This window comes from Hemiscyllium ocellatum, chromosome 11 (assembly GCF_020745735.1).
Source record: "Hemiscyllium ocellatum isolate sHemOce1 chromosome 11, sHemOce1.pat.X.cur, whole genome shotgun sequence".
In the NCBI taxonomy this organism is placed as follows: domain Eukaryota; kingdom Metazoa; phylum Chordata; class Chondrichthyes; order Orectolobiformes; family Hemiscylliidae; genus Hemiscyllium; species Hemiscyllium ocellatum.
The window spans coordinates 17751958-17776377 of record NC_083411.1 but is presented as its reverse complement, the minus strand read 5'-3'; the positions used below and the strand labels follow the sequence as shown (position 1 = coordinate 17776377).

General features: G+C 40.2%; 1 protein-coding gene across 3 annotated transcripts in view; it reads left to right on the top strand.

Annotated features, from left to right (window-relative positions):
* tmem255a (transmembrane protein 255A) overlaps positions 1 to 4541 on the top strand; it is an 80612-nt gene extending 76071 nt beyond the window's left edge. For all 3 annotated transcript variants that reach the window (XM_060832050.1, XM_060832049.1, XM_060832048.1), the window contains one exon: positions 3968 to 4541. In XM_060832050.1, the coding sequence (XP_060688033.1) occupies positions 3968 to 4120 (153 nt within the window). In that variant the 3' untranslated portion in view covers positions 4121 to 4541. The remainder of the gene's footprint in view (positions 1 to 3967) is intronic.
* Positions 4542 to 24420: the final 19879 nt, after the last annotated feature.

Below are 24420 nucleotides of genomic sequence, written 5' to 3'. Positions count from 1 at the left end.
AGAACCTCTACAGGTCATCATGTACAGCTAATCGACAGCCACTGTTCCTGTTAAAGGTTGACTAAGTTACAGTTTCATTTAGTTATAAAGTTTCTTCTGATTCAAAGAAGTAAAACTTTGTGGTTAAACTAAACCTCAGTTAGATAGTACATTATTGCTGTACCAGAAAATACAATTTGTCAGGTTCCCAACTTTGACCTTCTCGGTATAATTTTTACACCACCCTTGCGAACTCAAGCTGAGAAAAAACTGTTCCGGGATGGTTGGATTCCTGGGGAGGAGGCCTGGCGAGTCCCTGAATGAGAATAGAGACTGACAGCTGCAGTTGTGGGTTGAGTGCAAGGCCAGCCTCTGTGCACTGGGCGTGTGTTGTAAATAAAATGAAATGAAACCAAAAACAGCCCTCACTGCTCATCGATTTCTCCCCATCCTCTATGCTACATCTGTGCCAAACCTATGCCACTTCTGATGCTTCCTTAACCACACCCCATAACCCTTCATACTTTCTATGTCCCTCTACCCAATACTCATTGCCCTTTATAGCATCTGTCCTAATCTATGCCTTGTACCCATCACTTTAACCTCTAGAGCCCTTATGCCAAAGGAGTGCCAATTCATCCAATATGTCAATCACCTTTGACCTTTTACCTACCATGTCAGCTCACTAGTTTCCATCATGGACAGACTTCAGGACCCATGCACAGTAAAGGAGAAATGAAGTTATATGAAAGTAAATTCTAGTGAACCCTCTCGGCATCATAACAATAGCCTTACTACAGCTCTCTAAAAAGCTTTGTATTGTGACTGCCCAAAATAAATTCACTGAAACAGACCTGCAGTGGTGGTGGTGGGGATTTAAAAAGACCATGCAATTGAAGTGAATCAATTTTGCGGTACAAACGGACATTGGAAAATAAAGTATTTCCTCTAGGAAAGGCAAAGAAAAGAAATCCCGGTCTTCTATATGGGTTGGCAGCCACCTTTGTCATTCAGGGCTGCCATTATTATTTGGACATTGACAAGTTTTATATCCATTTCTGCTGTATCAAGTTTCCCAGCAGGTTCCAGACCAAACCCTACACTCCCTTCAGAACCCTTTTGGGTTAGGCTGTTTTCCAGTAACCTGAGGCTAATGGTAGTTATACATACACATCCTTAGTCCTCGGCCTACATAAGTTAGTTGACCCTACCGTTTACAGCATGGTGAGTTCCACTCCCTAAAAGTGAACCATGTTACATTGTGATGTTAGTTCCAAACACACAGTATTGTTGGACTTTATGCCATCTATTGTGCTACACCACCTCTTAACAAATTTGAATTGATTGTCATGGTAAGTTTATAATGAAACTTTAGCCTTTTTTTTCTTTCCATATTTGTGCTCCTATAAATTCTAATTTTGTAGTTCTAAGTCAAAACTACACTGCAGTGTTTCTTTTCTCCCATCACTTTTTGTCAAAAAGTAGTTCAGTCTTCTTGTATCTTTTCGTGCATTAAGAAACTAAAGAAGAGCCTCAAGTGTCTCGTCTGGAGGATTAACTGGAGCTTGCACCATAGGACTGCAGAGAAGGTATTCCTGGGGAAGGCTCTGAGTAAAGGGAGTAGTCCAAGCTTGTGCCCTGCCAAGGCGTCCAATCCGGCCTACCATCTGGTTTAAAATACAGGATGTACAACTGTGAAGTTCTGCAAAAAACATCGCTGAGCCTCAATCTTTCAGCAATAAATGCAGGAGCAAATTGGCTTCTGATTGGAAGAGCATTGAGCACTTCTTTATTCCGCGGGCTTTGAGAAGATTTGTAGCTCAGGTTGAGGTTCTGGATATAGGTTTGCTCGCGGAGTTGGAAGGTTCATTTCCAGACGTTTCGTCACCCTACAAGGACCCATCTTCAGTGGGCCTCCAGGCAAAGCACTGTTGGTACTAGTGAGAGAGGGTCATGTTGTTTAGTGGCTCACTAGTATCCTTTCATACAGAGGAGGAAGGACACCACTTTGACTGGGACAACACATTGATCCCAGGACAAGCAAAACCAAGACATGCACAAGAATTCTTAGAAGCATGGCATTCCAACCAGAACTCTATCAACAAATACATTGAGTTAGACCCCATCACCCAACCCCTGGAACAAAAAGGAATGACATCAGCCACAGGAAATGATGTCACCACAATAAATGACATCACCAACCCAAACATATAAATAGAAAGTAGAAATTATCAACAATGCTCGGCCCAGAGGCCCACTGAAGATGTTACCTGATAGGGTGGCGAAATGTCTAGAAATGAACCTTCCAGCCCAGCGAGTAAACCTACATCCACCACTTCTTTATTCAGCCTGAGGCCTGTGTGCAGTGGCAGTGGAAAGTCTGCTGGTGAAGAAGCTGCTCAGGACAGAGTGCCAGCCAGCCAGGCAGGTTAGGGGCAAAGAGGTTTCCCATTGGAGGAGGCAGCTCGCTGCTCCCTACGCTGACACTGGCTGCCTGAAGAAGGCGGTCAAAATCATAGAACAGATTCAAAAGCCACAGGGCTGAGAGCAAACACAGGGAGATAAGTGAGTAAGGGGCAGACGGCGTGGGCAGAAGTGCGAGCAAGGGACAGAGGACCAATGATATTTTTTATTCATTCATGGGACATGAGTGTTGTAAATGCAGATACAGTTACAATATTTAAAAGACTTTCGGATAGGTACATGAATAGGAAAGGTTTAGAAGGATATGGGACAGTTTAGTTTGGGAAACTGGTCGACATGGACAAGTTGGATCTAAGGGTCTGTTTCAGTGCTGTATGATTCTATGGCTAAGCCAGCATTTATTGCTCATCTGCAATTGTAAGGAATCACATCTAGGCCAGACCAGGTAAGGGTGGCGGCTTCCTTCCCAAAAGAACACTTGTGATCCAGATGGGTTTCTTCCAAGAATTGACAATGGTCTTATGGTCATGATTAGACTCTTAGTTCCAGATTCATTGAATCCATAGCTGGTTTCCAGCCTGGGTCCCCAGGACATTTCCAGGATTTCTGGATTAGATTCCCTACAGTATGGAAACATTCGGCCCAACAACTCCACAACGATCCTCCGAAGAGTAACCCACCCAGACCCGTTCCCCTACATTTACCCTTGACTAACTCTGTGGGTAGTTTAGCATGGCCAATTCACCTGACCTGCACATCTTTGGATTATGGGTGGAAACCGGAGCACCCGGAGGAAACCCACACAGACACACGGAGAATGTGCAAACTCCACACAGACAGTTGCCCAAGGCTGGAATCGAACCCTGGTTCCTGGTAACGTGAGGCAACAGTGCTAACCACTGAGCCACCGTGCCACCTGTCTGGTGATAATATCAGTAGGTCATCACCTCCCCAGGATGGGTGGGAAAGTCAGCATGGGGGCAGAAAGTGTGGGTGAGCAAGTGAGTGAAGAGTTGAGCACCTGGGAGAGGGGCAAAGGGTGGGATGGGGGAGTAAGAACGTGGGATGGGAGGATTAGAGAAAGTGCACCTAGGAGAGGGGCAGTGTGTGAAACCTGAGAGTGAACCAGACAAACACATTCATCCTTACTTTGTCTGGACACAAGTCTCCTTAATCTACAGATTATCCAGGTGGGGGCAACAGGAAATGTGTTCTTAAAGAATTAATGTTTCAAAGTTTTCATATCAGTAAACAATACCTCGCTTTGGAGTCTGTGTTTGGATTTCATAATAACTCATTTTATCTATTGAATTGTATTTACAAGAAATGCTATTTGTTTTTTTAAGGCACATTTTATCAAATTATGGATGCTAGTGATTAGTCTTTGAAACAAGGGTCTAATCATGTTAAATTGAAAGGCATCATTGTCATAAAAAATTGTGTATGTGTGTGTTCGCATAATATGAGACAATTTGCTGCTAAATAGCATGTAAACAAAACAGTCACAGACATTAGGGTGTACTCTGTACTGAGTCATTTAATGTCTACTCTTTCTATTTCCCAGCATCCCAGTATATTCTCAGCCTCCACGCCATCTGATGATTCACAGTCTATTTCACAGTCTGCTTCAAGTTACATGTGGCCGCCAAACACTCCTCCTCGCTACTCGCCAGCGTACTTCCCACCTGATGAAAAGCCACCACCCTACACACCGTAGATCTCTACTTGTTTTCATCATCATCACAGACTTTGATCTTTTTGGAGACCTTCATTGCAAAGGCATCATCCACCCAGATCACTTTATGATCTCCATGTGCATACTCTTACACACAGTGATGTGTTTGTAGAAACTCGTCTGTTAAAAAGAAACCAAAAGCATATCATTCTGCTACTTGTTAAGGGTATGTTAATCCTAATTTGTTGGAAAATGATGCACTTATACTTTAGGTTGTAATTACAAAAACAAAACTTTGGAAAGCTACAAACCCATCAGCACTGTCAGATCAACCACGATCAAATTAAATGGTCGAACAGAAGTAAGAAGCTGAATGGTCTACACTTGTTCCTATCTTCCTATGTTGCTAATTTATCAATTAAGCTGTGCAAATATATAATTTAAAAGTAAATGATCAATTTTAGCTTTGTAGTATACTGTTACCTTTTTGGTAGTTTTTTTACTGGTTGAAATCTCTACTTTTTAGCAGTTTCTGAGGCTCTTTATGAAGTTGCTATGCATATTTTAGATAAATGTCCAGATAAACATTTCAGCATTGCTGTTATGAAATAGATCCATTTAGAGGCCCATTTTCATATCTCAAACTGGTGGAGCATTAGGTGACTATGTCATAGCAAGGTTCATAGAGAGTTTGGTTCCCTTTCAGTGCTGAGTAAGGTGTTTTCTGCTGCAAGGCAGTTTAATATTCCATTTGATTTGACTGAGTAGCCCTTCACTAAGAATTGGGGAAGCTCTAATTACTGATTGCATCCTGCTGGAAGTCACTGTGGGAGGACATTTGATGAGAATGTGTCAAGGCTCAAGAGCCTACTCCTCTTCCTGTTTCTTGTGGTCTTTATGGCTCATGGTTCACATGTGTCATGATCAATGGGCAAGATGCAGTAGGCACATGCTTACAAAGAGGGAGTGCCTTTAGGATTGAAGGGGAGGGAGAAAATTAAGCCTGAGAACAAATGTGGTTCTGGTTACCAGTTTCATCTCAAGCCAGCTATAGATGGATGTAAACTACCTTCCCTTATCTGAGTCTTTCTACATGGTTAAGAACAGAAAGTTGGATTATCAGTGCACAGTCTCTAATGTCTGTTGATAGAGCACAACTATTGGAATTCAGATTCCTGGTGCTTGCATATCGCACAGACCTTGTGACATTTTGAGGGAAGATAAGGAAATATTCTATTTAACAATGACTGCTGCTTTATCCATTGGAAAATAAATGGATTGGAATGTGTTTGATATTCATGAAATAATTTTAAAACCATGCACGAACATAGAGGGGCTTGTGTGCACTTCACTGAACATTATATATCAGAGTTGCCTCTAGTCTAACTACCATTTGAAAGATAAGCAAGAGTTGCAATTATGAATAATTGTGGGGTAGCAAAGTTCACAGGATTTGTGGAGCATATTCTTCAGAGTTCTAAAGTTCTTGGGCTTTAGACCACATGAAGAATTAGCAGAGTTAAGTTCACTTTGCATACAACCAGATGAATCCCATAAACAGCTGGTAGGAAAAATGCATGGACTGTTAAAATTTCAGTGGGGTACCTGCTTGTTAACTATGGATCCATCTTTGTCCTTGATAAAAGTAAATCTTTTGTTTTCAGTAACTTTTGAAATTGTGCAACATAAGTAGAAAGTTGGCAAAAAGTACATATCTTCAGGAAGTGCAGTCAAAAAAGCTGTCAGATGTAATTTAAGCTGAATAAATGTATGTTAATTCATTTTGACTGAAAACCAAGGTTAGGAGAATATGTTTATTGGAAGGACATGGTGGGAGGTGGGGGGGGAAGAATAAGCAGAGAAAGAATTAAATACACAGATCCTTGAAAGAGCAAGTGCAAATGAGTAAAGATATGCATAAATGGGATGTGTTGTAGCGGTAAAGGATTAATTGGGAATCCCGTGTCAAACCACTTTGCAAAGTTAGATGGCCCTAACTGCAATAAAGATGGAAGATGCAAATTGGGGCAGGAAAACTCACTGGGGTGTGGGAGATGAATGAATGGTTTTTGTATTTCAGATTGTTTTTTGGAAACGAAATTTGGCTTGATGACGTCTATCTGAACTTAGTTTTCATTTCTTATCATAATCCAAAAAAAAATCATCTTTTGTGTAATGGCTTCAAATCTTAATGGATTGCTCTATTAGATTTCTTTTAAAATATCATTATTTTATTGAATGCATTGTTTTGTTTCCCAACATCATCCCTAAGACTCTTGCTGTGTTTACGGAGTTGAGTTATCCAACTGTGCAGCTATAAACTTAAAACAGCTTATGTAAAAGCACTCTTACTAAGAAAAATTGGTGCCAGTTCACCTGAGTTCCAACATAGAATACTGTGGGAATTTGTAGTATTCTTGCATGTGTGGTTGAAATTTTGACAGGAGTTCTATTTGCATTGAAATTTATCTCTCCAGTAAGGAGTGGCCAAAAAACTCGACAAAATGTGTGAACCCAGGCCCAGTGCATAAAGTTCCTCGTCACTTTCTGGTCATTTGATTATGCAACCTATACAGAGGAATTTCTTCTTCTCTAAGAGGGTAATGAACCTGTGGAATTCTTGGCCACGGAGAGCCTTCAAGACTGTTTTTTTTAAAGAATACTCAAGGCTGAGATAGATTTCTAATCAGGAAAGGAATCAAGGACTATGGAGAAAAGACAAAAACTGAAATTGAGGAATATCAGATTAGCATTGATCTCATTGAATGACGGAGCAAACCAAATGTCTTCCTGTACATGTATGCAAATAAATTGAATATAGCAAACAAGATTGGGGAATTGCAGGCACAGATTGCTAAGTGGAAATGTGATGTTATAATGATAAGCGACCTGGTATTCAAATAAGATAGGAAAGGAGGCCGGAAGGCAGGATTATTTCAGGAGAGTATTGTAGTGCGAGAGAAAGATGTCACAGGTCAATTGATTAAAACTAAGGAACAAAAAGGGTACAATTACATTGCTAGGTGTATCTGTAGACCACCAGCTAACGGTAAGGATATGGAGAAACAAATGTGCAGGGAAATTCCAGATGCCAATGTTATGCATTAATTTTAATGGGCAACTTCAGTTACCCAAGTATAGACTGGGACAGTCATAGTGCAAGGGCAGGAAGGGTAAGTGTTCTGAGATTGCATTAGTAGTATGGGTCCAGCCCACAAAAACAATAGTTGGACCTGGCTATTGGGAATGAGGTATCATCGAGGATTACTAAGGAGACAGTGATCATTGTATTGTAAGTTTCAAGATAATGATGGAGAATGACATTCATCAGTCCAGAGTGAAGAAAGATCAATTGAAGAGCCGACTTCAATGGGGCAAGAACAAAGTTAGACAGGTCAGACTACAACAAGAGTTTGGCAGGAAAAACTAATTGAACAATGGTCTGCCTTTGAAGAGAGGATGGTTTGGTACAGTTGTGGTACTTTCCTTCAAATGGGAAAGGTAGAACAAACAAACCCAGAACTCCATGAATAATAAAGGAGATAGAAATAAAGATAAAGAAGAAAAAGTGTGCTTATTACAGATGTCACTTAGAGGAATACAGACAATTCAGAAACTAGATTAAAAAAAGCAAAAGAAACTGAGAAATGATTGGCAGCCAACATATAGGGGTGCTCCAAAATCTTCTGTGGGCTTAAATATTAAAGGTAGTCAAAAGAGGAGTAGGGCTGATCAAAGCTCAAAAAGGGGATTTCCACATAGAGGTAGGGGCATAGCTCAGGTGTTAATTTGTTCTTTGCGCCTTTCTTTGCCAGAGGTGGATGCTAACCAGACCATGATGACAAGAGCAGGACTCTGTGAGAAAAAAAGTAACTCTCACTAGACAGTTCAACATTGTTAAGGAAGAAGTCTTGAATGGATTGTTGGTACTTAAAGTTGACAAGGCATCAGGATCAGACAAGATACACCTAAGAATATTGAAGGAAGTGTGAGTGTTAATCGCAGGGCACTGACCATAATTCTTCCCTAGACGCCATGGAGATATCAGAAGACAGAAGAATTACAACCATTATGGCCATGTTCAAGAAAGAGAATAAACCCAGAAATTATAGACCAATCAGTTTACCTTCAGTGATGGGTAAGCTTCCAGAAATAATTATAACTGGAGATCTTTCGGGACGTAGTGAGGGTAACACAGTGATGTGGTGTTCTTTGACTTCCCGAAGGCAGTTGTTACATTGCCACGGACAGACATGAGAAAATCTATACATCGTGGAATAAAAGGGATAGTAGCAAAATTGACTGAGTAATAGGAAACAGAGAAATGGCCAATGAGCATTTTTGGGGCTGGAGGAACATTTGTTGTGGAGTTCACCAGGAATTGTTATTGGGACCCTCGCTTTACCTGATGTGCCTGTATTAATGATCTGTACATGTGCACAGATCATTGAAGGTGGCAGGATAGGTGGTGAGAGCAGTTAAGAAAGCATATGGTATTTTTGGCTTTATTAATAGGAGCCTTTATTAATAGGAGCATAAAGTATAAGGGCAAGGAGATGTTAAATTTGTGTAAGACACTTATTAAACCTCAACTGGAGTGATGTGTAAAGTTTTGGGACCACATGACAGGAAGTGAAAGCATTGGGGAGAGTCCAGAAGGCAGTTTTCAAGAATGAAATTCCTCATCCATAGATATATTTATGAGGGTACATTGAAGAGGTTGGGACTGTTCTGTTTGGAGAGAGGAAGGCTAAGAGGAGTTCTAATTTTTTTTTAAAATGTCACAACCATGAGTGGGCTGGATAGAGAGAAACTGTTCCTGCTCATAAAAGGAACAGGAAGGAAAGAACTAGATTTAAAATGATGTGCAATAGGAGCAAATGTGACATGAGAAAAGTCTTTTTTCACATCACAACTAGTCAAGGTGTAGAATGCACTGTGTGGAAGTCTAGTGGAGGTACATTCAACTGATACATTCAATAGGGTATTGGATGATTATTTGGATAGAAATAAAGCCCTAGTTATACCACATTTGATGTACTGTGCACAGTTCTAGTCACCACACCTCAGGAAAGAATGCAAAAATGTTGAATTACAGGAACGATTCCACAAACTAGAATAGGATTTCTTAGAATTTTGAAATATAGAGGGTGATGATATAAACGTTTCTAAGACTAACAGGGTAGCGTTCTGGAAACCAGTTGGTGATATTCTGTGGTGAAGAACTGCATGCAATGCTTCTGCCTTTAGAGCCGTTGCTGGATGGGTGACTGCACATTTTCAGACTTAACTTCTACAATCTGCAGCATTGGCCACACAATTTAATACAGACTATCAGAGTAGATAAAGATGAACTACTTCTGCTGATGAAAAGTCCGGATTTAGAATGCACAATTTTTTTTTTAATTGAGCACGGTCTCTCAGGAAACGCTTCTTAACACAAGCTGGTGGAAGTTTTGTCCTCCTCTGCAAATAGCAACTGCAGCTAGATCAATTAATTTCAAAACTGAAAGTGACAGATCTTTGTGAATCAAAGGCATTAAAGAATATGGAGTGAAGATGGGTACTGTATATGGTGTTATGCTGCAGGTCAGCTATGGAGAAGTTCTAAATTGGAGAAAGGCCAATTTTGACGGTATTAGGCAAGAACTTTCGAAAGCTGATTGGAGGCGGATGTTCGCAGGTAAAGGGACAGTTGGAAAATGGGAAGCCTTCAGAAATGAGATAACAAGAATCCAGAGAAAGTATATTTCTGCCAGGGTGAAAGGGAAGGCTGGTAGGTATAGGGAATGCTGGATGACTAAAGAAATTGAGGGTTTGGTTAAGAAAAAGAAGGAAGCATATGTCAGGTATAGACAGGATAGATCGAGTGAATCCTTAGAAGAGTACAAAGGAAGTAGGAGTATACTTAAGAGGGAAATCAGGAGGGCAAAAAGGGGACATGAGATAGCTTTGGCAAATAGAATTAAGGAGAATCCAAAGGGTTTTTACAAATATATTAAGGATAAAAGGGTAACTAGGGAGAGAATAGGCCCCCTCAAACATCAGCAAGGTAGCCTTTGTGTAGAGCCACAGAAAATGGGGGATGTACTAAATGAATATTTTGCATCAGTATTTACTGTGGAAAAGGATATGGAAGATATAGACTGTAGGGAAATAGATGATGACATCTTGCAAAATGTCCAGATTACAGAGGAGGAAATGCTGGATGTCTTGAAACAGTTAAAAGTGGATAAATCCCCAGGACCTGATCAGGTGTATCCGAGAACACTGTGTGAAGCTAGAGAGGTGATTGCTGGGCCTCTTGCTGAGATTTTTGTATCATCGATAGTCACAGATGAGGTGCTGGAAGACTAGAGGTTGGCAAACGTGGTACCACTGATTAAGAAGGGCGGTAAAAACAAGCCAGGGAACTATAGACCGGTGAGCCTGATCTCAGTGGTGGGCAAGTTGTTGGAGGGAATCCTGAGGGACAGGATGTACATGTATTTGAAAAGGCAAGGACTGATTAGGGATAGTCAACATGGCTTTGTGAGTGGGAAATTATGTCTCACAAACTTGATTGAGTTTTTTGAAGAAGTAACAAAGAAGATTGATGAGGGCAGAGCAATGGATGTGATCTATATGGACTTCAGTAAGGCGTTCGACAAAGTTCCCCATGGGAGACTGATTAGCAAGGTTAGATCTCATGGAATACAGGGAGGACTAGCCATTTGGATACAGAACTGGCTCAAAGGTAGAAGACAGAGGATGGTGGTGGAGGGTTGTTTTTCAGACTGGAGGCCTGTGACCAGTGGAGTACCACAAGGATCGGTGCTGGGCCCTCTACTTTTTGTCATTTACATAAATGATTTGGATGCGAGCATAAGAGGTACAGTTAGTAAGTTTGCAGATGACACCAAAATTAGAGGTGTAGTGGACGGCGAAGAGGGTTACCTCAGATTACAACAGGATCTGGACCAGATGGAGTTTAATTCAGATAAATGCAAGGTGCTGCATTTTGGGAAAGCAAATCTGAGCAGGACTTATACACTTAATGGTAAGCTCCTAGGGAGTGTTGCTCAACAAAGAGACCTTGGAGTGCAGGTTTATAGCTCCTTGAAAATGGAGTTGCAGGTAGATAGGATAGTGAAAGCGGCATTTGGAATGCTTTCCTTTATTGGTCAGAGTATTGAGTATAGGAGTTGGGAGGTCATGTTGTGGCTGTATAGGACACTGGTTAGGCCACTGTTGGAATATTGCGTGCAATTCTGTTCTCCTTCCTATCAGAAAGATGTTGTGGAACTTGAAAGGGTTCAGAAAAGATTCACAAGGATGTTGCCAGGGTTGGAAGATTTGAGCTATAGGGAGATCTGAAGAGGCAGGGGCTGTTTACCCTGGAGCGTCGGATGCTGAGTGGTGACCTTATAAAGGTTTACAAAATTATGAGGGGCATGGATAGGGTAAATAGGCAAAGTCTTTTCCCTGTGGTCGGGGAGTCCAGAACTAGAGGGCATAGGTTTAGGCTGAGAGGGGAAAGATATAAAAGAGACCTGAGGGGCAACATTTTCATGCAGAGGGTGGTATGTGTATGGAATGAGCTGCCAGCCGAAATGGTGAAGGCCGATACAATTGCAACATTTAAAAGGCATTTGGATGGGTATATGAATAGGAAGGGTTTGGAGGGATATGGGCTGGGTGCTGGCAGGTGGGACTAGATTGGGTTGGGATATCTGGTCGGCATGGACGGGTTGGACCGAAGGGTCTGTTTTCATGCTGTACATCGCTATGACTCAGCAAATAGTGGAACAGATTGGAGAAGCTAATTGGGCTATCCCAATTCTGATGTTCGTTAAACTGTGAACTCATTACCCTGTTTGTTTAGTCTAGCACAATCTAGCTAGAATGCACATCTCTTCTGACCTCTGAATATTCTGAATCCAATTTGAGGATATTTGTAGAAAGAGATTACAATCTCGCATTCAGTTGTAACTGATTTATTCTAGCAAGAAGTGTGAATGTAGCCTTGAAACAAGTGCCAAAATTAATAGGGTTAATTGATCTCTACAATTTTCTGAGTTGATTATGTGCAGGTTTTCAGTATAAAAATTTGAGATCTCAATTTGAAAATGATGTGCATTACATTTGTACAGCTACATTAGGATCGAAATTTAGTCCATCTGATAGCCTCATTTAGCCCTGACTGGGAAAAGAATCTGTATGATTATCAAAGCATCTCTTTCAATGGCAAGGATGTCATGAACAGTTAAGTTCTGGGTAGCACAAAGTCAATTTGTAATTCAATATTTTAATTCATGAGGTCTGTGAAATAGAGTAAAAACTGTTTGATCAGTGGAAGAATAGTTGCATTGCCAGATATAACGAAAGAATGTCAATGAGGGTTACCAATGTGTCCACTTTGTATCACATGTTTAATGTAATAAAACAATCGAAGGCACTTCAGAGAAGCATCGTACAACAAAATATGACATTGAGTCACGTCAGATGGCCAAGAGCTTGCTCAAGAGGTAAGTCTGAAGCCGTGCCTTAAAGAAAGGAAGCAAAATAGAGAGGTGTAGGAAAAGTATTTCAAAGATCTGGGTCAGCAACTAAATGTGTGACCACTAACAGTGAAAGTATCAAAATTGGGGCTAGCATGAGGCCAGAATTAGGCAAATATAGAGATTAGATTAGATTACTTTACAGTGTGGAAACAGGCCCTGAAGGCTGTAGGTGATTAGAGATAGAGAAGGGCAAGGCCATGAGGGGATATGAAAATAAGGTTGAGAATTTTTAAAAACAAGATAGTGATTGGGGTAAATGTAAATCAGCAAGTACATGAGTGATTATTGCTCGGTGCAAGGTCAGACACAATCATCAGAGTTTCAGACGACCCCTTCAAAGAGGGCAGAACATGAAAAGCTGACCAGTAGTGCACTGAAATAATGAAGGCTAGGAGTAACGAAAACATGATTCTTGAGGATTTCAACAGCACGCAAACTGAGCCGGGGCAGAGTTAAAAGGTGGAAGTAAACGTTCTTAATAATTCTCATCAGAAACTCAACTTGGGGTTAAATCAAATTATATGGCCAATGCTGCAGATTGTAGAGGTTAAGTCTGAAAACGTGCAGTCACCAACAATGGTTTTAAAGGCAGAGGAATTGCAAGTGGTTCTTTAACACTGCATAACATGGGCTAGTTCCTAGCATACTACAGCAAGACACAGACACAATGGGAAGGAATTTGGCTCCGTTCTGTTGATAATGATTTATTTTGCATTGGGGTAATTGGTTATATCCAATTAGAAAGAGTTAGAGGTCAGGAATTCCAGGTGTTAAGTGAAATGGGAGGGAAGACCAAAATCATTTTGAGGGGGAAGTAAGAATACCCCTTTTTTCTCCATTCCCACCTATGATTCCATCTATGGAGCAGTACCTTAGTACTAATTAAGAGTGATGAGCCAATTGTACCCAAGTAGGATGAACAGAATTGATTATTTAGTACCGGCGACTGCTGTTTTCCCTCTGATTCTCTTTTCTAGTTAATTCTCATGATGGAATCATGTTCAGACAATGGGTGCCTGGCACTTAGCATATTGGTTAAGATTAATATTGGCACAGCAGCCTCAACTGGTTGCGTTACCTACTTGTATCCCGAGTTCTTACGTTCTTTAAACGCAAGAACCTTGCTGCATTTAGCCAAATGATTAAAATGACAGAATTGGCTTCATCTATGTTCCATCATCTATCATCAAATAGCTTGTCAGCACAAATTATCAAGGCTTACATAAGACTAATGACTCCATTGGAGAGATACTAGTGTACTCTGTACATGAGTACAATGAAAAGTGTCCAATGTCACCATTCCAGGTGCCAGCTTAGGTACAAAGGTATCTAGATATAAAATCTTTGCCACAAAGTAGAGAAATAAAGAGAGCGAAACATTACAATCCTTCTTAATATTAGGTAGAAAAATAAAGAAATAAAAGTGCAATAGTCTTTCTTCAATGCTTAGCCATGGCAGGCTTGCACACCCAGGATAGAAACCGTTGGTACTGGAAGCATTCTTTTCTGCTGCAAGTTAGAATTAACAGACTTTTTTTTAAAAAGGAAAAGATTATTGATAAGATGGTGAATAACTATTGAAGTCCATAGTGAACTATAGCAGAGAACATTCAGGAGGTTCAAATGAGGTCCATTCCTACAGCGATTATTATTACATGCAGAGAAGAACTTTCAAACATTCTATAGGAGAATAGGTGAGAGCAAGAAAGGAAGGTATGAATGAAGAGTATTAACGAGGCTTTTGAAAACAGAGAGGGAGTTGACAAGTTATCAGTGGTTGGGTAACAGGAATCAAAAGTACAGAGCTGAACTTTACCAGGGGAACAGATGGGCTTTTGTCACAACACACTCCCAAAATTCACAAAAATTTCTTGCCTGTGCTGGGGTTTGAACACAATGGTGAGAGGTGTAAAAGTGACTCACTACAGCATGGACAGCAAGAGGAAATGGACAGGGATGCACAAGGCATAGCTGAAATTTTGACAGAGGAGGTTTGTCAGCTCCAGAGTTTTGGGATCGATGTACTTTGAGGAGGTCAGAAGCTTCACTGGAATAATGATCTCAGTGAGGATTTCAAGGATGGGTTGGAGGCATGCATAGGTCAGAGAGGCAGGCAATGTTGAAGGGACGAAAACATGTTGGCATGGGCACATTTAATTTGATATACCACTTAGAAATACTTTTTGTGCCTGACTCCAGACTGGTGAACTCAAGTGGTATGCTGGGTTACTGAAAGAAGAATAAAGTCCTTATTTGAGCTATTTTCAGCTCTTGACAAACCTTTGAATTAATGTCAGTGGAACTACAGTTAAAATTGTTAAAAGGAATCCCAAAATGAGAATGATATAGATGTATCTCTAAAATAACATTTATTTATTGCAAAATTGTCTGAAATAACTAATCATTTTGTTCAGGTTTTAAAAAACTGAATTGTGCTTCTATGTTCTACTTGTGTACAAAACCACATTTCTAGAAAACTAAAAAATAATAAACAATTTTAAAAAAGTATTGTTCTATTTGTCAAGATTCAGGTTTCACATTTTGCTGACCAAGAGAAAGATGGTTTACAAATGTTTGAAGTCATTTGCCTTATTACTTTTCAGTGAAAATGCAACATGTTTCAATGATTATATAACGTTATAGGGTAGGCTTGCCAACTGTCCAGGATTATCCTGGAGCCTTCAGGAATTAAACATGAACCTCTGGACACCGCTGCAATCAATCAATCTAGAAGAAAAACACAGACGTCATTAAAAGTGTTGTTACTTGACATTGTCTTCGAGCATAACCTCTTTCTACTCGTAAATTGTGGATGTGAGGAGGAAGAAACAGGCAGAATATTAAAAACATGATGATCATTTGATGAAACTGCTGGAATACATTCATCCAAAGTTCACAATTAGAGGGCCAGCATTTTTGATGTAGCAGTGGACGGGCTTAATATTGGTACCATGAGCTTATCAGGACAGAAACAATCCATCAGGGTTAGGAAGAGTCGTCTTATCAAACTTGCAAAGTGAACTTTGTTTGTCTTCCCACAGATTAAGTAGGGTTAAAATGTGACTGAAGGCAAGATTATTGGGTTATTCTTATTCAAGGAGCATTGAGACATGTTATGGACAGGAATGAGCTTTATTGATGGGACGGTCCACCTTTAACAGAACTGGGACTAAAATACTCTCAAGGAAGAGTTTAAGCTAATTTAGAAAGGGAAAGCATAAAATAAAACAGAAGAGCAGAAAAAAAAATTGAAATTAATCTGGAGAAGTTAGTAAAAAGACAGAAGTAAGGGAGCTAAAATAAAAGGGAACATTGTAATATTAGAGCAGGAATATGCGAATTAACTCGTTGAGGCTTCTGTTCAATCATGGCTGATCCACCCCTCAATTCCAATGACGCACATTAGCTCTTGATATTCTTACCCAACAAAAATCTATTAATCTCAATTTCAAACATTCTAATTGATGTTACATTAACTATTACTGGCAATAACCAACATTAAAACAAATGACATGCAAATTGATGTCAGAGAAGTGGTTATAAACGTAAAGAGTTGACGTTCCAGGACAAAAATATTTTACAAAGTGAAAAAACAAAAGATAATAGAACAAACAACAGGATTACATATAGTAATATATTAAAAATTTATAAGTTTTTCTTGACAGGTTGAGTAAAGTGTGCAAATATTATGAGATAACAATAACAAAGCACAGCATTAAGATGCATTAACAAAGGAACTGACTGCTTGTTGGTGACACCGCACTTAGAATATTGCATCCAGTTGTGATGAATGTACCTTACAATGAACTCTACAGAGGACAGGAACAAGGATGACAGCTATGTCTGAATCAACATTCTCTGAAAACACAGTTGGAAACTTGAATGGAGTAGATTATAGAGAAAAAAAAATGACTGAGAAAGCAACATGATTCCAGTCTTTAAAAACAATGAATAATTTTCATAAAATGAAAATCTCAAGCTATTTGCAGTTTAAACCCAGGAATCAGCATTTGAGGTTACAAAAACATACAAAATAAATCACAATTGCAAAGGAACATAATTATACACTGCCATCCAGCACAATTACATTGGGATCAAATGCATTCTTCAGGTGCAACGCAATAGATTACCTGTACGGGATAATAAAGTGATGGAACTTTAAGATATAAAAGTTTCAGAAAGAATTAATTTTTGATGAATGAAAGCTAGGATTCTGTGTGATGTAACCTGTATAAGCCAAATGATCTTGCGCATTGATAAACAATAACCAAGGATCCCCCTGCTCTCCAATCCAAGTTGAATTGTTCGTTTAATTTGGAAGCACATAATTTCTTCAAATGCCAAATAATTGCTATGTAGTTTTTTTTAAATACTCAATAGCCTCAGTTTAGAAAATGTTATTTGTTATCTCTTGGACTGTATTTTAATTAGTTATGTACCACAGCTGGTGATCCAAAATTCTATTTCAAAACATCACACTGTCCATTAAAGTGAATTAATAATTATATTCAGTTCGGATGGTACGAGGATTACATATTTCACACATGATTTTTGAACAATTTTGATACATTAAAAAATTGTGTTTCTAAATATAGGATCAAAGTTTAGGAATTTGGCTCCCTGTATAGTGGGGCTGGGAAGCGGGTAATAATGTTAGCTATTACAGCTGGTCGTGGTACACTAATTCAGAATTGGGTTGACTGTCATAACTTGACAAATCTTAAACAAGAGTAGGACTGATGATAATGATACAGTTGTCAGATAATATGACTCAGTGCTTAAATCTATGACAGTAAGCAAATAATAAAGTTACAATGGTTCACCATTTTATGAGGACCAAATGGTAATGGAAACACTTGTTAAATGCATCATACTTAGCAGTTTCCTCTCCTTTCCCAAAGATGCTAACTCCACTGGGCAATGATTCATGGGCAGCAACAATCTCAGGAACTTAACCCCAGAGACCATATTTCATCAGTGAGCTTGAACAGTAAGGGATGACAGACTACTTGATTGCAACAGAAATCATACCTAATCTCAGGCCTATTCTTCACAGACAACCATTTCTGCATACTGTGCTCCACGAAATCACTATAGTGTTAATGCAACCTAAAATCAGTACATTGACAGTATAATTTGGGAGGGTTGTGAACCCAAAGCACCTTGGCTAGAAATGACAGCTGCACCACACATAGCAATATTGCAATGTAAATGGGTGAACTGATTGGATTCGCAATGCACTGGCTGTAGCAAATATCCGTGATATAACAGTGAGTAAATGAGTGACCTACTTATTAGGTAAAAAATATACAAAAGTAACACCCACTGCAAGTAAGACTGCTATAATCCCTGTAAAGTAACAGTTAATCAATAGGTTTGATTGATGGATCGTTATAACATGACAGGAACATTGGTAATTTTGTTAATGGCCACTATCAGTGATAAGGTAGGAGAACAGTGTAACTGACCTTCATTGATGGCAATTAAAAAGAAATGACGATGATATATTGTGACTGACCTAGTGAGGTTTAGTGAGAATACCAAAACAGAAATTAGGTGGATTGTGGCACAATGTAAAACTAACTACAGAGATTGCAGAACACAGAACAAGCCATTTGGTCCAACCAGTTTACACTCAGTACAAGCCTACTCTCACCCACTCTTCATCTAATCCTATCAGCATGTTCTTTTATTCCTTTCTTCCTCAAGTACTTATCTAGCTTCTCCTGAAATGCATTTATGCTACTTACCTCAATTACTCCTTGAGGTAGTGAGTGCCACACTCTAACCAGCGTTTGGATGTAAAATTTTAATCTGAATCAGATGTATTAGTTAACATGCTATCTATGGATTGTAGTTTTGGTCTCTGCCAGAAGTGAAAATGTATCTTCTACATCTATTGTAATAAAAAAAATAAAAATAGTGACTGACTTGTAGAATATTGATGGGGAGAGAGAGACTTTCTGTGATCAATTAAGTACCATGAGGAGGGCACCTGAATTGTGAGGCTTACCAGGGAGTGCAGCTTATTGTACCAAGCTTCCATAATAAGCTGCATGCACCCTTGGTTGGTGAATTAAATATGAATTAGTATTTAGCATTAATTTTATTTGTTTAAAGTTACACTGATAATTTTCTCTTGAAAATATCAACGCCTCTGGTGCATCACTCATAAGCAGTGCCAACATATGGTAACTCACCACATACAATATCTTTTGCCATTGATCTCAAACAGTGAGCAATCGTAGGCTATTTGACCATGATGAGTACCATAAACAAGCCCACTTATGTTCTCTTCTGACATTCACACCTTACATTTATCAGCCGAGGAATTAGTGGATAATGTACATGTGATGAATATGGGTCAGTTAATAAAGTGAGCATAACATGGTGGGTGGTTAAGATGCTAATGAAAACGACTGCCATTATATAGCAAGATAGCTGTACAAAGAAAGGTCACTGGACCTGAAATGCTGACTCTCAACAGATGCAGCCAGACCAACTGAGTTTCTCCAGCAATTTCTGTTTTTGTTTCTGATTTCAAATATCCACAGTTTTTTTGTTTACCGATACAAGTCAGATGTGTGAACAGTGACTGTTTCTTATTACCTAGTAAAGGCACTGCCTACAACAAACACAATTTGATTGGGTAGGTGATGAAACATTAAAAAGTGACCTTATTAGGTCAGTCAAAGTCTTTTATCAGATGCAAATATTGCTAGCAAGGCCAATATTAGTTGCCCTTGAGAAAGTGGTAGGGAGCCAACTTTTAACTAAAGTCCATTAGACATGAGTATATCCACGGTTCTGTCAGGAAAGGAATTCCAAGTTTGTGACTAAACAACGGTAAAGGAATGATTTTAAAATGTGCTGGGAATGGACGTGCAGATTGTGGTATTCCCATGTTTCTGCTGCTCTGATTTATGGACCAGACCAAACCTCCTCAAAATATATCACGGAGATAGCCTAGACCCTAACTTTTTCTTATTTAAATGCAAATCTAAGGTGTTGCATTCCAGATGCAATTTGATTGATCAAACTACTAGGCTTTAAGCAAAACATGCTTTATTCTTGCACTACAGTTAAAATACAGACAAAATAAAACCAAAAAAAATTGGCTTAACTGTAACACAATCAAAATACTTTATAAATATAAATATTAACTACTACTGATTAGCTGTTCCAATAGAGTAACCTTCCATAAGCACCCTTGGCAAAGGCCATTAGGAAAACTCAAGTACAAACCCAGCAGTACAGAGAGAGCACAAGCTTTTGCAGTGAGAGAGCTGTGACTTCTTCCCAAATCTCAGCCTCACCAACTGAAAGCAAAACCTGCAAACTCTTGTGAGGGCTTGTGACTCCAACCATTCATGCTTCGTTTGTCTACTTTACAAAAGACTAAAGCTAGTTATACTGCTGTACACAGAGCAGAAAGCTCGGCTCCGGGTTTACATTTGCTTTCAAGAGATGCAGAACAGAACATATCCCTCTTAAAGGCATATCCAATGAATAAGTCTCTGGGACCTGAGAAAGTATATCCTAAGACATTATGGGAAGTTAAGAGAATAAATTGTTGGACTCCTAGCAGAAGTAATTGTATCATCTATAAACACAGATAAGGTGCTGCAAGACTGGAGAGTGGTTAATGTTGTGCCTTTATTTAAGAAAGGCTGTAAGGAGAAGCCTGAGAACTATAGGCCTGACATTGGTGATGGTCATGTTGTTGGAGGTGATTTTGAAAGATAGGATTTACATGCTTTTGGAAAGGCAAGAAATGATTAGGGTCGAGAGTGTGGTGATGGAAAAGCACAGCCAGTCAGACATAATCTGAGGAGCAGGAGAGTCGACATTTCAAGCATAAGCTCTTCATCAGGAAACCTTATGCTCGAAACATTGATTCTCTTGCTCCTTGGATGCTGCCTGACTGGCTGTGCTTTTACAGAACCACACTCTTGACTCTGATTTCCAGCATCTGTAGTCCTTAGTTTACGGATTAGGGACAGTCAACATGGTTTTGTGTGAGGGAAATGGTGTCTCCCAAACTTGATTGAGCTTTTTGAGGAATTAACCAAAAAGATTGATGAGGGCAGAACTATAGACATTGTTTACATCGATTTTATTAAAGCCTTTGACAAGGTTCTACATGATAGACTAATTAATAAAGTCAGATCACATGGGATTCAGGGTGATCTTGCCAATTCGATACAAAATTGGCCTGATGGTAGGAGACAGAGGGTGGTAGTGGAGGGCTGTTTCTTTGTACTGGAGGCCTGTGCCCTGTGCATTCCACAGGGATCATACTGGGTCCTGTTTGGTTTGTCATTTACATAAACAATATTTTAGATTAGATTCCCTAAAGTGTGGAAACAGGCCCTTCAGCCCAACAAGTCCACACCGACCGTCTGAACAGAAACCCACCCAGACTCATTGTGTCATAGAGATGTACAGCATGGAAACAGACCCTTCAGTCCAACCCGTCCATGCCAACCAGATATCCCAACCCAATCTACTCCCACCTGCCAGCACCCAGCCCATATCCCTCCAAACCCTTCCTATTCATATACTTATCCAAATGCCTCTTAAATGTTGCATCACTTCCTTTGGCAGCTCATTCCATACATATACCACTCTCTGCGTGAAAAAGTTGCCCCTTAGGTCTCTTTTATATCTTTCCCCTCTCATCGTAAACCTATGCCCTCTAGTTCTGGACACCCCGACCCCAGGAAAAAGACTTTGCCTATTTATCCTATCCATGCCCCTCATAATTTTGTAAACCTCTAAAGGGTCACCCCTCAGCCTCCGACGCTCCAGGGACAACAGTCCCAGCCTGTTCAGCCTCTCCCTATAGCTCAAATCTTCCAACCCTGGCAACATCCTTGTAAATCTTTTCTGAACCCTTTCAAGTTTCACAACATCTTTCCGATAGGAAGGAGACCAGAATTGCACGCAATATTCCAACAGTAGCCTAACCAATGCCCCGTACAGCCGCAACATGACCTCCCAACTCCTGTACTCAATACTCTGACCAATCTTCTTCCTGACCTCTCCGTCCCCACCCCACTCCGGCCTATCACCCTCACCTTGACCTCCTTCCACCTATCACATCTCCATTGCCCCTCCCCCAAGTCCCTCCTCCCTACCTTTTATCTTAGCCTGCTGGACACACTTTCCTCATTCCTGAAGAAGGGCTTTTGCCCGAAACGTCAAATTTCCTGTTCCTTGGATGCTGCCTGACCTGCTGCACTTTTTCAGCAACACATTTTCAGCTCTGATCTCCAGCATCTGCAGACCTCACTTTCTCCTCTGACCAATAAGCGAAAGCATACCAAACGCTTTCTTCACTATCCTATCTACCTGCAACTCCACTTTCAAGGAGCTATGAACCTACACTCCAAGGTCTCTTTGTTCAGCAACACTCCCTACGACCTTATCATTAAATGTAAAAGTCCTGCTAAGATTTGCTTTCCCAAAATGCAGCACTTCGAATTTATCTGAATTAAACTCCATCTGCCACTTCTCAGCCCATTGGCCCATCTGGTCCAGATCCTGTTGTAACCTGGAGGTAACCCTCTTTGCTGTCCACACCTCCAGCTTTGATTTCATCTGCAAACTTACAAACTGTACCTCTTATGTTCGCATCCAAATCATTTATGTAAATGACAAAAAGTAGAGGACACAGCACCGATCCTTGTGGCACTCCACTGGTCACAGGCCTCCAGTCTGAAAAACAACCCTCCACCACCACCCTCTGTCTTCTACCTTCGAGCCAGTTCTGTATCCAAATGGCTAGTTCTCCCTGTATTCCAGGGGATCTAACCTTACTAATCAGTCTCCCATGGGGAACCTTGTCACCCTGATTAATGCAGGAAGAAAGTGAGGACTGCAGATGTTGGAGATCAGAGCTGAAAATGTGTTGCTGGAAAAGCACAGGTCAGGCAGCATCCAAGGAACAGGAGAATCGACGTTTTGGGCATAAGCCCTTCAAAACATCGATTCTTCTGTTCCTTGGATGCTGCCTGACCTGCTGCGCTTTTCCAGCAACACATTTTCAACCCTGATTAATGCACCTTACACAATGGTCAATTCACCTAACCTGCAAACCTTTGGAATGTGGGAGAAAACCAGAGCACCCGGAGGAAAACCATACAGACACAGGGTGGATGTACAAACTCCACACAGACGGTCACCCAAGGTAAGAATCGAACCTGGGTCCCTAGTGCTGTGAGGCATCAGTGCTAGCCACTGTGCCACCCTTAATTCGGATAAGAATATAGGAAACATGTTTAATAATTTTATAGATAACACCAAAATTGGTGGTACAGTGTACAGTGAAGAAAATTATCTAAAATTATAAAGAGATCTTGATCAATTGAATCAATAGGCTAAGGAATAGCAGATGGAGTTTAATTTGGTTAAATGCATTTTAATAAAACAAACAAGGACAGGACTTGTACACTTAATGGTAAGGGCTCTGGGTTATGTTGTAGTATACAGAGACCTAGTGGCTGAGGTACATAATTCTTTGAAATTTGCATCGCAGGTAAATAGGATGGTTAAGGTGATGTTTAGCATGCTTGCCTTCATTGCTCAGAAGTTAAGTATAAGAGTCGGGACATCACCTTGAGGGTTATGCAGGACATTGGTGAGGCCTCTTCTGGTGTACTGTGACCAGTTCTGGTCACTCTGCTATAGGAAGGATATTCTAAAATTGGAGAGGGTTCCGTAAAGATTCACCATGGTTTTGCCAAAAATAGCGGGTTTGAGTTATGAAAATATGCTGTATAGGCTGGGACCTTTACACTGCAGTGCAGGATTTTGCAGGGATAAGCTGAATAGCAAGGGTCTTTTCCCTAAGGTGGAGAGATCAAAACTAGGGTGCAAGGAGAAAGTTTTAAAAAACACATGGGGTACATGTTTTTAACACAGACTGTAGTTCAAATATGGAATGAACTGCCAGAGAAAGTGGTGGATATAGGTACAGTTATGACATTTAAAGGACATTTTGGAGAAATAAGTGAAAAGGAAAAGTTTGGAGGGATATGGGACAAATGGGACCAGTTAGGTTTGGGAACATGGTCGGCGTGGATTAATTGGCCCAAAGGGTATGTTTCCATACAGTATTAATATATGCTTCTGCTGTTCTGGTCCTTCTAGGTGGCAGCAATTGTGCTATCAAAGGTTCCTTGGTGAACTGTTGCAGCGTATCTTGTGGATAGTATAGAATGCGCTGATTGCTTGATGGAGCAAAATTTTTAAGGAGCGGGGTGCCGGGGAATGGGGGTACAATTAAACTGTTTTGTCCTAGATTGTCAAACTACTTGAGCATTGTTGGAGATGCTCTCATCCAGGCCAGTGGAGAACATTCCATCATACTCCAAACTTGTGGCATGTCGATGGTGGACCGATTTGGGGATGACTCAGGACATAAGTTATGTGCTGCAGAATTTCCAGTGTCTGATGTGCCTTCCTAGACACAGTGTTTATACTACTAGTTTAGTTGAGTTTCTAGTTAATGACAATCATTCCTCCCACATTTCACATTTATGATGAGGGGTTCAGCGATGTTATTGCTATTGAAGGGGAGGTGGTCCGGAGATAGTTACCATGAGATATTTGTGCAAGCTGAATGTTACATAATCTACTAGCACTGTGGTCAGCTAACTCAACACAGAGAACAAATCCAGGGATCATTTAAGTGGGGTACAATTGTACATAAGTTATCCCTAATTATCCAGTAGATAAATTTAACCGTTTATCAATGACACAGCTGCAAAAAGAAATTTAAGTACCAGTATGAAC